We start from the raw sequence: 13,188 nt of genomic DNA, 5'->3' as shown, positions 1-13,188 counted from the left end.
GTTTGACTTAATGTTAATTAGAAGTAGAAAACTGTCCATCCCAAAATCTGAACGAATCTGTCCTTTATGCAATTCTTCAGTTGACGATGAGGCACATTTTACCCTTGATTGTCCTTTTCTATGAAGATTTACGTTACAGTTATATCCCAAAGTATTATCTATCCAGACCATCATTGACAGCCTTTACTAGTATATTAACAACAAATAATGAATCCACCCTTCGTAACCTAGCTCTCTATGTTATGTATGCATTTATCTGTCACAACGCTGTTTGCAACTCTCTTGTATAAGGACTGGTGGCCTAAAATACAATAAACGATTGTCCTGTCTTGTCACTGTCTCACTGTGCCTCCTCCCTCTCTCTCTCTCTCTCTCTCTCTCTCTCTCTCTCTCTCTCTGTCTGTCTCTCTCTCTCTCCTTAGTCTCCGTTGGCGAAAAGAATAAAATAACAAAATGTAAATAAAAACAAGTCTTTATAATTCTTCGCATGTTTTATTGCAGTAACAAATGGTAGTGTTCATTTAGAAGTTATAATTAGATGAAGAATGTTGTTGTCATGGAGGCAGGAGTGTGTCTGACATGTACACATTGATACATACCCATGACAGCCGTGTCAAAATTGTACAAGCTGCGCCCCAAAGCGACATAAAAACACAATAGTTGTGTCGAGAACAAGATTTAAAAACAAGATAGTTGTGACATGTGTCTTTCGCACAATTACAGTGTTTGCATAGATACGGTTTTTGCGTTTAATTCTACCGGAAATCAACTCATGCTGAAACATCATCATGGACGGGCAATGCTTCTCCTTTGATACAAAATTATTAGACTTCAAGGTTTTCGATGCCCACAGACTTAAAACTGCATGAGACACTCTGGGAACTGTCTTTGCATGTTTGCCGTCTTCAACATCTGGGAGACACCTTCAGTATGATGTCCTTTTCGGCTTGAAGGACGTTTGGATTCTGAGCAAACGTCAGTACTTTCTGTGAACAAACCAAGACATATATGTAGTTGTACCTTAAATGAAAGTTCGTGGTTTTGTCTTTGGCACAAATGCAGTTGTCGATGAACTGCCTTCAGAAACAAGCTTTGCGATTGCAAAGTCTGTTCAAAGACTATTCTCTACAAAGCTCTGAAAACAAACTTTTATATCAAAGTCCATTCGAACTGAATAGAATGTATTGATTGCAGTATAGGCTGGCAAAGTCAGTAAGAAACTGCTTACTTTCAAATATGTGGTCAATGTGAACAACTGGCCACTCTTAAATGCTGTACTTAAAATATGTACATTTGCAGTAATACTAGTAGGTTGTATGATAACTTTAGCGTAACATGATATCCTTAGATCGTGATGATCCGGACGGTTTGGTGACAACTCAGACATTACATGATTCTCTGTTCGTTTTAGTTTAGGTTTCATTTGTCCATTGATCTTCAGTGATTCATTCATATAATTTTCAGACATTTTTTCCGTGACACGTTGCCGAGGAAAGTCAAGAATGGATGTTCCTTTCACTTAACGTTCCTCCAGATACATCACTTAAGTTCATTGCTTGCTCCAGAGGACATGTTTGTTCATTACAACTGGCCTCAATGTGGTGTAAAACACATATATTTCCCAAACCTTTCTCTTTGCTCATAAGCATTTGATGTAGTCGTATGTCCAAATTAACGAATTGATTTTCCGTGTCATCAGTAGCTGATTGTTTTGGTTAGCATTATAGTACGAGTATTCCTGTACAGCATGAGACAGAAAAATACTTTATGAATGACGGGCAGGGTATGCTTGCCCCTTCAGCAACCACGCGGGGTGTTTCCCTTTAGACCTAAAGAAATCTGTTTTCGAGGGGAATCAAGACTTGGTATTGTCGAATGAACATGTCTGTGGGGCTTCCTTAATCCAACAAGAGTTGGAAAATATTTCGGCTGTATCTCCTTTTTAGCAGCATGTGACGTATCTCTTGTAAGAAAAGAACTGCACATCTTAACATTGTTTAGGAAAATGATAAAATATAATATTATGTTTGTGAAAAATAATAATGAAAGAATCCTACCGGTGTGTCGGGCATAGGGTCAAACCTCACAGCCTTCAGAACATGAATCAAGGCTACTTTCAGCTCAAGCAAGGCGAGACGCATCCCAATGCAGGTCCTGGGGCCAAATCCGAAAGCTTGGAAAGCCATGTTTTTTTCTTGATCCTGATACCTGAAACACATTTTCTTGTAAGTACTTGAATATAACACGTCTGTCAATCAAGTTAAGTGAAGGCTAAGAATGCAGTTGACAAAACCGACCCTTCGTAAATATTAAGGGGGAAAGGGGAAGGGGTGGTGGGGGTTGGGGACAGGGGTGGTGGGGTGGTGGTGGTGATGGTTGTTAACAAATGACTGTGCAAGGGTTCACAGTATACGTGAACGAAAATATGCGTTATATGTGTTAATATGCGTTACTGTCATGCATGGCATAATGCCACTTTCAGGATTCGAGATTCAAACCCATATTTTGTTGACATGCCCACCGACGTATCTCTTGCCCGCGCAACGAATTGCGGCACGTCAGACGTTCCCGGAAACGGAAAATTACTTGAATGAAGACGAACGGTCTAATATTTTGGCATTGTAGTGAATCTTTATTTTATTTTCGGGAACTCGTCTATTTTTATTTATTTATTTATTTATTTATTTTATATATTTTCTCCTTTTTTGCATGTTTAAAATCACAAACTACACAACCAGGATGTGAGATCTGTACCTTTCTGGTTTGAAAGAATCAGGATTCTCGTACAGCTGAGGATTTCTGTGTATAGCCATCACAGGAATGAAGATACTTTGACCTTTTGTGAAAGTCAGGCCCTTGATTTGAGCTGTCTCAGAAACAGTTCGGTCAAATCTAAAATAAAAAATACGCAAGGATACTAGGTTTGGAGATTGGAACGAGGATGTAAAATGAGAACTTTGTCAATTTAGAGTCAAAGTTAATGTATTTAGGGAGCATTATCAGACAATGTTTAAGATTCTTTATGACAGTAACTATCGTCCATTTTAAATCAATGTGGGTGTCTCATTTAGGTTAAACGTTCTTTTAAATAGTATTCAAATACCAAATCTGTGCTCCGTCGTGATTCAATGGCAAGCAATGATCAATATTCACATGGCACTATGAATAGTATTCAATGTAAAAGGTGAAATAAAACACAAAATCATATACACACCATAAACACTGCTGACTGTGTATATGAAGACGGCAAGTTTGATGTATGTCATTTTGTGATATTTGGTTGTGCTTTTTTTTCTTGTTTTTTTTTTTGGAACGCCTCACTGTGATCAAACATCCGCTCGCTTCGTCGTGGTTAAATAACACGCAATCGATGTCCGAAGCCCTACCAACGAATCTGCAACGGTTGAACCATTCTTACCAGGAATCCCATCGTGTAACTAGTCGTTCTAAACTGTAGTCAATTTGTGCTATACACGTGATACAGAATACTGGAGAGTGGTGGATCTTACCTTAACACTTGTTACTTACATATAGGCCGGGGGGTAGAGTCTGAGCGTCTCTGTCATCACGTTGTCCAGATACTTCAGTTTCCCAATGTTGTCATAGTTTGGTTCCTCCTAACAAACGAACACGGACATTTAATGTGCCAGTATGTAGAAGAGCGATTATAACGTTTGAGCTAGAGAGACGGCAGAGGACGTGACAGAGATGCAGCAAGTGAGTTTAGTTTTACGCCGCACTCAGCAATATTCCAGCTATATGGGGGTGGTATGTCAATAATTGACTCTGGACCAGACATCTAATGATCAACAGCACGAGCATCGATCTGCACAGTTGTGTCGCCTAAGTCAGCGACCCTGATCACCCGTCACTTACCTCATACGACAAGCATGGATTACTAAGCTGGACCTTCACGTGTCAGATGCAGAAAATTGCTCTTCCTTCCCTTAAAGTATACTTAACTTGACAATAATTTCAAATAGATCAGTTCTGAACTTCTACTGTGTCACATGTTTTGGGGATGCGTAGAGGCAGATGCTATGTTTATAAGCACAATAAAACGCAAGTAGATGAAATAATTGTGCCTTTATATTTTAAAACGTCAAACAGTGAAACCCTTTATGAAAACCCCAGTATATATGGACGAAGATAGCAAACATCATGACATCGGTACTAAGAAACCCTTACCAACTTATGATAATGACGTTTCCCATTATTTCTTTGATTTCAAAGACAACGAACACCACAGACCAGACTGAAAACAACAGATAGAAAATGACAGTCCACTTTCACACAAAAGCATCTTGAATACTACAGTATTCTTTGGAATACTGACATTTCCCAACATTTCTTTGATTTCTCTGTAGGCCTTCTCCTGTACATCCGGGTGCATTGCCAGGTTGTAAGATATAAAAGAAAGGGATGACCCAGTCGTTTCGTAACCAGCGACGAAGAACAGAATGCACTGAGCAACTACTTCCTCCGTCGATAGATCTGAAATACATAACCCACGATGAATATACAATGACTTTGGGATATTGATGGGATGATAGTCACAAAATGCAAATAGTGCATGGTGCAAATGATGCACTATGGCCTTGCTTTCTTCTGCAGAAATTGCAACGTATTCGATGTCACTTTTGCACTCTTGTTCTCAAGACTTTAGGGACAGAGACAGTTTACCTTGCATCGAGGTTTCAGAAACGATGAGGCGTAACGTCGCGTAATAGTCGATTCAGAACGTTTTGAACACGTGTGTATATATATAGTTGAAGCTGTCCAATCCGGCAAGTTGCCAATACCAGCGTAAAATCTCACTCCGCGACTTGCACATTTGTCATCAGCTCTACAGTCTGGCATGTTGTCTAAACTGTATGATTTCTTCAGTCCCGATGAGTGCCGGTTTAGACAGCTTCCACTACATATATAGAAATACATACAAACACACACACACACACACACACAACGTTGTGTTGTGACGTCATACCTTAGCGACGTCATATCTTAGCAAAGTCGTTATACACAAAGTGTAGTCTATAACCTCACCCTCGTGATGATCGCATTGACAATGTGAAACCGATTAAAATTGAAGAAATTATATCTGTGCTAAGGATCTTCAGACTATATATCTTGTAATATGTATAGCTGTACCGTTGTAAACTAACGTTTTGTCAACGTTGTGTCATGGCGTTACCAAATTGGGTCTACAACACGATGGTGCCTCAGACGGTTTTTATGACCAAATGATTAACCTCGGGAACCAAGATCATGCCGAAACAGCCAGTATGTCAATGTCGTGTTCACGATACAATAAGAAAACCAAACAAATTAAACCCCTCCCCGTCGTTGGCAAAGATGTCATGTCTAAAATGTTGAGCATGCAACATGATAATATGATTCATGTGTACAATAGCCATTGTTTATATTCTCCAACATCTATGAATTTCTGTAGGAGCGTGATTTATCCTGTTGTCAATTGGTCACTCCATTCACTTCTCTTTTTATATCGAAAGTCTACAATAAGAGCGCTACACGCTTTGATTTCAGACTCTGCTATATGGAATACACATCAATTATATAACCAGTAACATTAATATTAAAACAATATTTTAATGATGTCTGGTAACCTTACAAGCAACAAATACGCTAATATAAGGGCTCAGCTGATAAGACATAAACTACACGGTGTGACAATACGGAGCTGACATTGCCAGAGAATCTGCTTGGAAACAAGGGGACCCGTCTTTGTCCAACAGTGCCTACTTACGCCTGACTGAATGCTTGACCGCTTGACCATTAGCATTGCTGTCATTTTGCCCCTCCTCTAACGAAGCATCCATCATCATTTGGAGGAAGTCTGTTCCCTGTTACAAATATCGTATTGACTGAAGACTGATCTAGCCGTCGCACGACACAGAAAATACCCTTATATCAAAATAATTAGAATTCGTAGAGAGTGAGTGAGTGAGTCATTTAGTTTTACCCCGCACTCCAACTATATAAATAATCGGGTCTGGAACAGACAATCCAGTGATCAACAATATGGGCATCGATCTGTGCAACTGTGAACCGATGACATGTGTCAACCAAGTCAACGAGCCTGACCACCCGATCCCGTTAGCCGCCTCTTACAACAAGCATAGTCGCCTTTTATGGCAAGCATGGCTTGTTGAAGGCCTATTCTACCCCGGTCCTTCACGTGTCGAATTCGTAGAGAATGTATGTACAACTGGTTACAATTAATGTACGATACTCGAATACTTCTAGCCAGTTTCTCATATGATAGTGATTGATTTCATGAAACCTCTTGGTGGCGTGTTTTATCAATCCGCCGCTGTTGTATTATTTCATTGGTGATGTTCTCAAAAAAGGCGATGTCTGATTTTCGGAAGACTCCCAACCCGAGCTTACTGATGACTGGCTCAAGTGCTGGAACAGCAGCTTCAAACAGAAAGAAAAGTCATTTCAGCCTTTTTATCACAATGTAGGCACTGGGGTAGCGTGATGTTTAAAGCCTTCATATGTCATGCCTACATTATGGACGGGTTTGATTCCAGACATATCTCCAATAAGTGAAGCCCAATTCTTGTGTCCCGACCCACCGTGATATTGCTGTTATTTTTTAATCACAGTCCTCGCAAACACATGAGGGATCGTGCGAGAAGGGTAGCTGTCTTAGCCTGTAATTTAAAGTTCCCGTACCACTTACCTGACAATACAGACAATGCCAGTCCCAGCTTTGGTGGGTTGAATAACCTTTTTGCATGAACGACAAACGGGTGGTTGAAATCAGTTTGTGAATCAACCTTAATCCCAAAGGCAGTCTGGCAAATCACATCCATGGAGAAAGCCCCAAAATATCTGTGAGAGACAATTTCAAATTTGAGTAGTATAATACCGCTTGTTTAACAACTAGTTACTCTTTGTCAACGTACCATAATGGTGAGGATATTGACTCGAAATAGTAATTTGCCTCGTTCAGATTCGGTTTTAACAATAATAATAGCCCATTCATTTTCAGTGCACAATGACAGCCCAAGGCAATCTGATTATTATTACCCTAGATAAACCAAGGTGTCTATGAGGCGCCAGAAGGATAGTGGTGACTTATTTCACCGGCTACCCGTTGGGTGAACAGGGGCACGTTTGAACAAACTCACTTGCCTAGTGACTGAAACTATGGAGTAAAGCTGCCAAACACTGTCACGAATCCACGCATTCAACGTTGCTTAAATTCAACTGATTGTGACCTGAGGTCTATGCACAGGACCACGCGTCATCACAGATTAGACTTCATATTAGCAATATCAGACTTCAATGGGGTGTTAATCTGGTGTTCAGCTGCATGATCAATGATCCACGACTGTTTTGTCAGGCAAAAATAATTTCGAATTACATCTCATTCATGTCTTATCGCATCGTATTGTTCTTGAAGAAACAAATCCTTCACCACTAAGACTCACTGTTTTACATTAACCCCGTCGTTTTTTCCCTTGACTTTCGAGAAATTTGTTGCAAGAGTCCTTGCACAATTGTTGATGGGTCCGCACATCTAAAAGCAGAAACAAGAAACAAACTAATTTCTGCCATACGAGAGCCGATCAAATCGTTTTGAGCCTAAACTATTTAGAGGCAGAACATCGATGCAGTCCCCTGGTTGTGGGGCGACCAGGACGTTTCTCGTATTCAAGACCCTCTCTACTGCACTAGAATTTCCTCATCCATGCAGATGATGGGCAAAACTTTCCCTTCACTGCTCTCATGCGCTCTTTAATGTGTTTCGGTGATTGGCCCTCAAGGACGAAAAACTTTATGACTGCTCTCTACTCCAGCATATCCGTTTCAATAGGGGTACATATAATTAGTCACTGACCCGAAACTAGCGACATCTTCATGTCGTGATTACGTTCATGGGAATGACATAAACCATTCTTCAGTATCACATAGTAATTTTGGTCATGGACATTTCAGAAGTATTTTAGGTCCAAAACAGCCGTACATGAAGCATTCACAAAACGGGACACTACTCGTCGCCAAATTGTTTTGGATAAATTGCAAATTTCGGTCAACACAACATGCATTACTCATTTTCGGTGTGACGTTGAACGTCTTGTCACCTCACCTCACCAAATGTCACAGGTTTGCGTACATACGATGTGATTATATGTCCATGTAAGTTCAAAACTTTTTCACAATGAAAATAAATGGAAAAGTAAAGTGCTGGCGATAGCCATTCCGATAATTCTGACTCGCAGTGTATTGACGAAAAGAGTCACGCACCCGCCTCAGTTTGACGCCAGTGAATGTAGGAGTAATGGTATTTCTGACTCTCTTCCACGCAGCATCTTCCAAGAAAACCAAAGCACGATTCATGGGATAGGGCGCTGGAAGTACCTGCAGACAGAAAAATGTAAACAGACAAAATGCAGGAAACCAAAATCTTTCATGTATGTGATCAGACCTTTTACACAATCTTTACATCTGAATACAAGCTCCACTTATAATGTTCAATAGAATCATCAGTCTGTTACTCACAGTAACAGCAGGAACTGTATTTAGTGAGTAATGTTTACTTCAGCAGGATGACATTATCAAAACGTGAAATGATTACTTTCACTGGCCTCTATCATGACCAAATAGGCAACATGGCTTACCACCCGGTTTCTGAAGTTTTCAAAACTCTTGACCATAATCTCTTTCAGCATTTCAAGATCTGAGATGACATAGGCGGGAGATCTTCCAAAGAAGATACTGCACAACAGAGACGTCAAACATGGTCAAGAAACACAAGGTACTTAATATCACAGCTCAATTAAGCAAATACATTTTACATAGGTGCTTCCATGTACACTTTTGAATATGATTTAACACATTAGCATATTTCTGATTTTTTAAGTTCCCTGTTGTATCAGTAGCCTGCATGTGTTGTTTACTTGCCCGCTGTCTCCCCTCAAGGTGAAAAATGGTTTAGTAACACTAAGATTGTAACATTTCGTAAACCTGAATGCAAACAAACAGCCTTATTTGGTAGAAGGAATACACACGTTTTTGTTTCAATATAATCTAGTACAATAAAATTTTATTAAGTTTTTATTCATCAGCCTGTCAAGTTAACAGCTTTATCCGCCACGTTCATATCGGTGACATACATGTGTTGTTGAGATACCAGCTGTTTCCTCCTCATACATAGTGACTTTTCATGTGACAAGACTCACATGTCTAAATTTGCATGATATAATAAATTCTACAGACATGTGTACGTACCCATATACACCTCCATATCGTTTACTCCAGGCGTTCAGATCATGTCCGAAATTCTGAATAAAAACAAACTTTGCTGCAATATTTCCTATTAGAACCCACGTTCGTGAACGCATTGTATTGCATCGCCATGGTATTTCCGAAGTGAAACCCGGAAACGTGCACTCCCGACATTTAGCCGATGCTAGGCGAATATACCGATGATATATTATGAAGAAACCTTTAGCCATTATTTCACTATCAATGACAGAGAGTGAATTTAGTTTTACGCCACACTCGGCAATATTCCGGCTACATGTTTGTAAATAACGGTAATCTGAAAATAATCGACCAGACAATGAAGTGATCAACAGCATAAGCATCAGCCGATGTCGCCGTTTCTAAAGGTCTGGAGTTTTCTTTTTTCTGAAACCTACCGCACCAGTGTTGTTTCCAAACAAGCACGTTGGCTCTGGTCCTGAAATGCCCTGCTTCTTGAAGAAATTGTAGTTCCATCTTCCATATCTGTAAATAGAAACGACACAACTACTTCCACATCCATCAGAATATGGGCTGAAAGCAGAGTCGACTGTACAATTCTGACTATATTAGGTGTAGGCCTTCCTTTGATGCCACATTCAGAAGTTGTTCACAGTTGTACGACGTGGTCTGTTCACAAATCGAGACTTCACAAGAGAGTCAAGTGACTGACATCAAGAAATACTGAAACAGATTATGTATATGTGTCACTTTCAAACAGTGATCATAGCACGTCTTCCAGAGTCTTTCCTGCTCCACCAGAGGCACCAGAGGAAACCATGTGCAAAGGTTAATCTTGTGTTCAACTGAAACATATTTGGAATGTATGGTACAAGTCGAAATTGGGAATTGCATAGGTTGTTTTGTTTTTATTTGTTTTGTTTTTTGGGTGTTTTTTTTTTCTTTGCCTTTTTTCTGTTTTGGGGCGCATCAAATACCAATCACCTGCGAACCATGAATCTTTCTAAAAGACTTTGTGATCCCTTTTATTTTGTAGCTTTGATCAAACAAGTTCAGATTCGTTTAGAACGTCGTGTGGCGCTCTTGGTAGAATGAGCATGTCCGATTGTAATCAAATCTTTTGAAATGTGACCGGGCACATTACGGTAAGGAATTCATTCAGCAACAGTATCCAACAGTAACAAGAAACAAATGACGCAGGGCACGTGGATGACATTATTGTGCATTGTCCAGTATTCGATCACCAATGCAGAATCAATTAGGAGCTTTTACAACATCGTCCGTCAAACTTGAAGAGCTGCAACTAAGGATCACCTCTCGCCAGTTTTAACGCTGTTGTCAGTGTGGCACAATCTGGTACGTCGGTGTTGGCACGCCTGCGTCATATGCTAGAAAGGTCGATAGGCACTAAGACCATGATGGCGGAGTCGTGAGGGCCACAGTCAGTCTGCTGACTTGATGTCCTGGGCGACTGGCGTATTATAACGTCTCGGTGACGTATCGGTTCCTCAGAAGAAGCATCCGTAAATACCTGTCTTGTTGATAGGTAGTGACCTTCGGTCAACCGTTGCCAGTCTGTCTTAGACATGAGACAAGTCTAGCTATGGTGTATTTGCAGCACCCCATGGTGCTGACAACATTCTCTTGTGTTGCTGCCATCTGTAACATACCGATTGCACTCTTCCTCGCTTAATACAAAACGAGGCATCTTCCTCGTTCTCAGCAAATTAACATGATGAACTAGAATAATGATCATTACACAAAGTTTTGGTCTTCATGTAGGTAGGTGGGTGGGTGGGTAGGGGGGGGGTAGGTAGGAGAGTAGGTGGGTAGGTAGCTGGTGGGTGGGTGATTTAGGGCGATCTTGGACAGATATCTTTGTTGAGTAGATCCACGCTGGTGACGTCAGTCACTGACACTGTTGTTAAGTGCTGCATTAACTGACTACTAACACTACCAGACTCCAGTATTTGAACATTCAGTAAGTGGACATATTTGTTCTACACAGACACGCCTAGCATGTACAAATATTGATAGCTGACGATGGGGTTTTTATCAAACACAACTTACTCCATGCAAAGAGACCTGTCGGCCTGACACATGCAGGCTGCAGTTGAAAGATAGCTTGAGTTGTATGTCAAGTGCGTTAATGACACAACGGTAACTTGATTCGAGAGATGACTGAACAACTATTGGTCTATAGTTTACAAGGCAGGGCTGTGATAATGCAATGGATCCTCATTTTTTGACATCACGCTCACACTCACGCTCCCACTCACACTCACAGTCACACTCACTCTCATACAGAAACGCGCGCGCAGACCCACGCACACACACACACACACACACACATACACACACATGAAGAAGAGACGCACACCGACGTACATGGGCTTGCTGAAATAAATTAGAATCTTTGTTTTTAATTTTAGAAATGATCGTGCAAGTTTTAACTGTGTCAAGGCTGCTTTGTTTGTCTGCAGTTGATCATTAACGCGTTTCTTTCGATTGGGCGAACAAAGTGAAAGTATAACAATATTTCATGACTATGAATATGAATAACAGACTTATTTGGAAACGTCCGTGCGGATATATATTTTTTAAGCCGAACATCTATCATTTGTCATGTATTCAGCATGATTTTACTAAATGAATTCATTTTAGAAATGGTTTTGCTTTGACATAAAGTTTATCATAGGAATTTCTAGCTAAATATTTTATACAACGGCGACAACTAAAGATCTTACCGTACATGCTGATCATATTCTATGCACAAAGTTGTCTACTCACATGTAGATCAGCACTGTGGCCGCCAAGCACAGTAGGAAATACAGCGGTACATCCACAAGCCCGAAGATCTCCATGTCGATATGACGACTGAAAAGGTGAAACGCTCTTACCACACTGAACAAACAACTAAATATAACGTGTCCTACTTGTTTCGAAATGGGACGTGCCAGTGTCACTATCAATGCAAACGTCTATCTGCGCTGGGAGAGAGGTGGCCTTTACCCACAGTTCTAGCCTCCAGATATAAAAGAGATGTGTGCTTAGTTTTCAGAGGTTGTGTTAGGTTTCTGCTCAATCATGCAGAGTGAGGATCTCTTTGCAACACTGGCTTATCATACAGTGGCTGTATACGTATCTTTCTACTTGACAAACATGTCCTTTGTTTTAGAAATACATGTTTAAGCATTACATCAAAGCTTTCGTTCCGAGTCCGGTGGCTATTTGTAGATCAGGTAACAATTTTTCATTGATAATTTAACTCTTAAAGATCACATATACTGTAGGGAGTGAAAATACACAAATCACTCACTGGCAGCTATATAAATAAAAGCCCGTTCTTAAAACGGATAAACGTGAAATCGCGACAGTTGTTGTGAAAAAATGAAAGCTCTATGTTCTCACAACCTGGTATCATTTCATTTTGCCTCCTGCTTAGCCTAGTTTCCGACTTGTTTTCATAGACGATTTTGTCAAAATCACTTGGTGTCGCTAGGCGTTGTTTGTTTGAGCCAGGCGTTAGTGATCAGCCTCGCTCATTACGATTACGATTAATTTATTCAATGTAAACAGTGCTACATTACGAAGGGTGGATGTCCATCAGATGGAGTTATTTGGAAATATCCCCGGTATTTCTTGTCTGATTGTAATACAGTATCATAGCATCCAGTGTGGACTTTGTCGGGTTTTCTAATGCCGGGATGACATAATGGCTGATCCAAACTGATCTCATTTCTGTAGGGTTTTACCTCGATATTTAATGGTGTCATGAACAGATGTGACGTCTATTACGTATGAAAATAGAGATTTACATTAATTTTGATTTTTTTTAAACCGTGAACTAACTGACCCTACTTTGCCATTGCTAGAAAAATCTGAAACTTTACTTAGGTAAATAGGTACACACAGTTCTAGCACACGGCAAATGCTTATACATGCATT

General features: G+C 40.2%; 1 protein-coding gene across 1 annotated transcript; it reads right to left on the bottom strand.

Annotated features, from left to right (window-relative positions):
* Positions 1–472: 472 nt before the first annotated feature.
* LOC137287261 (cytochrome P450 3A29-like) lies at positions 473–12,348 on the bottom strand. Its single transcript, XM_067819494.1, has 14 exons — positions 12,031–12,348; positions 9,678–9,765; positions 9,265–9,317; positions 8,655–8,751; positions 8,281–8,394; positions 7,464–7,552; positions 6,710–6,861; positions 6,305–6,441; positions 5,768–5,864; positions 4,337–4,494; positions 3,529–3,617; positions 2,755–2,892; positions 2,058–2,208; positions 473–986 (listed from the first exon to the last, which is right to left on the bottom strand). The coding sequence occupies exons 1-14, from the start codon at positions 12,102–12,104 to the stop codon at positions 906–908; spliced, it is 1,518 nt and encodes a 505-aa protein (XP_067675595.1). The 5' UTR covers positions 12,105–12,348; the 3' UTR covers positions 473–905.
* Positions 12,349–13,188: the final 840 nt, after the last annotated feature.

The sequence above is a fragment of the Haliotis asinina genome, chromosome 6, assembly GCF_037392515.1.
Source record: "Haliotis asinina isolate JCU_RB_2024 chromosome 6, JCU_Hal_asi_v2, whole genome shotgun sequence".
In the NCBI taxonomy this organism is placed as follows: Eukaryota; Metazoa; Mollusca; class Gastropoda; order Lepetellida; family Haliotidae; genus Haliotis; species Haliotis asinina.
This window is presented reverse-complemented; position numbering and strand designations above follow the sequence as displayed.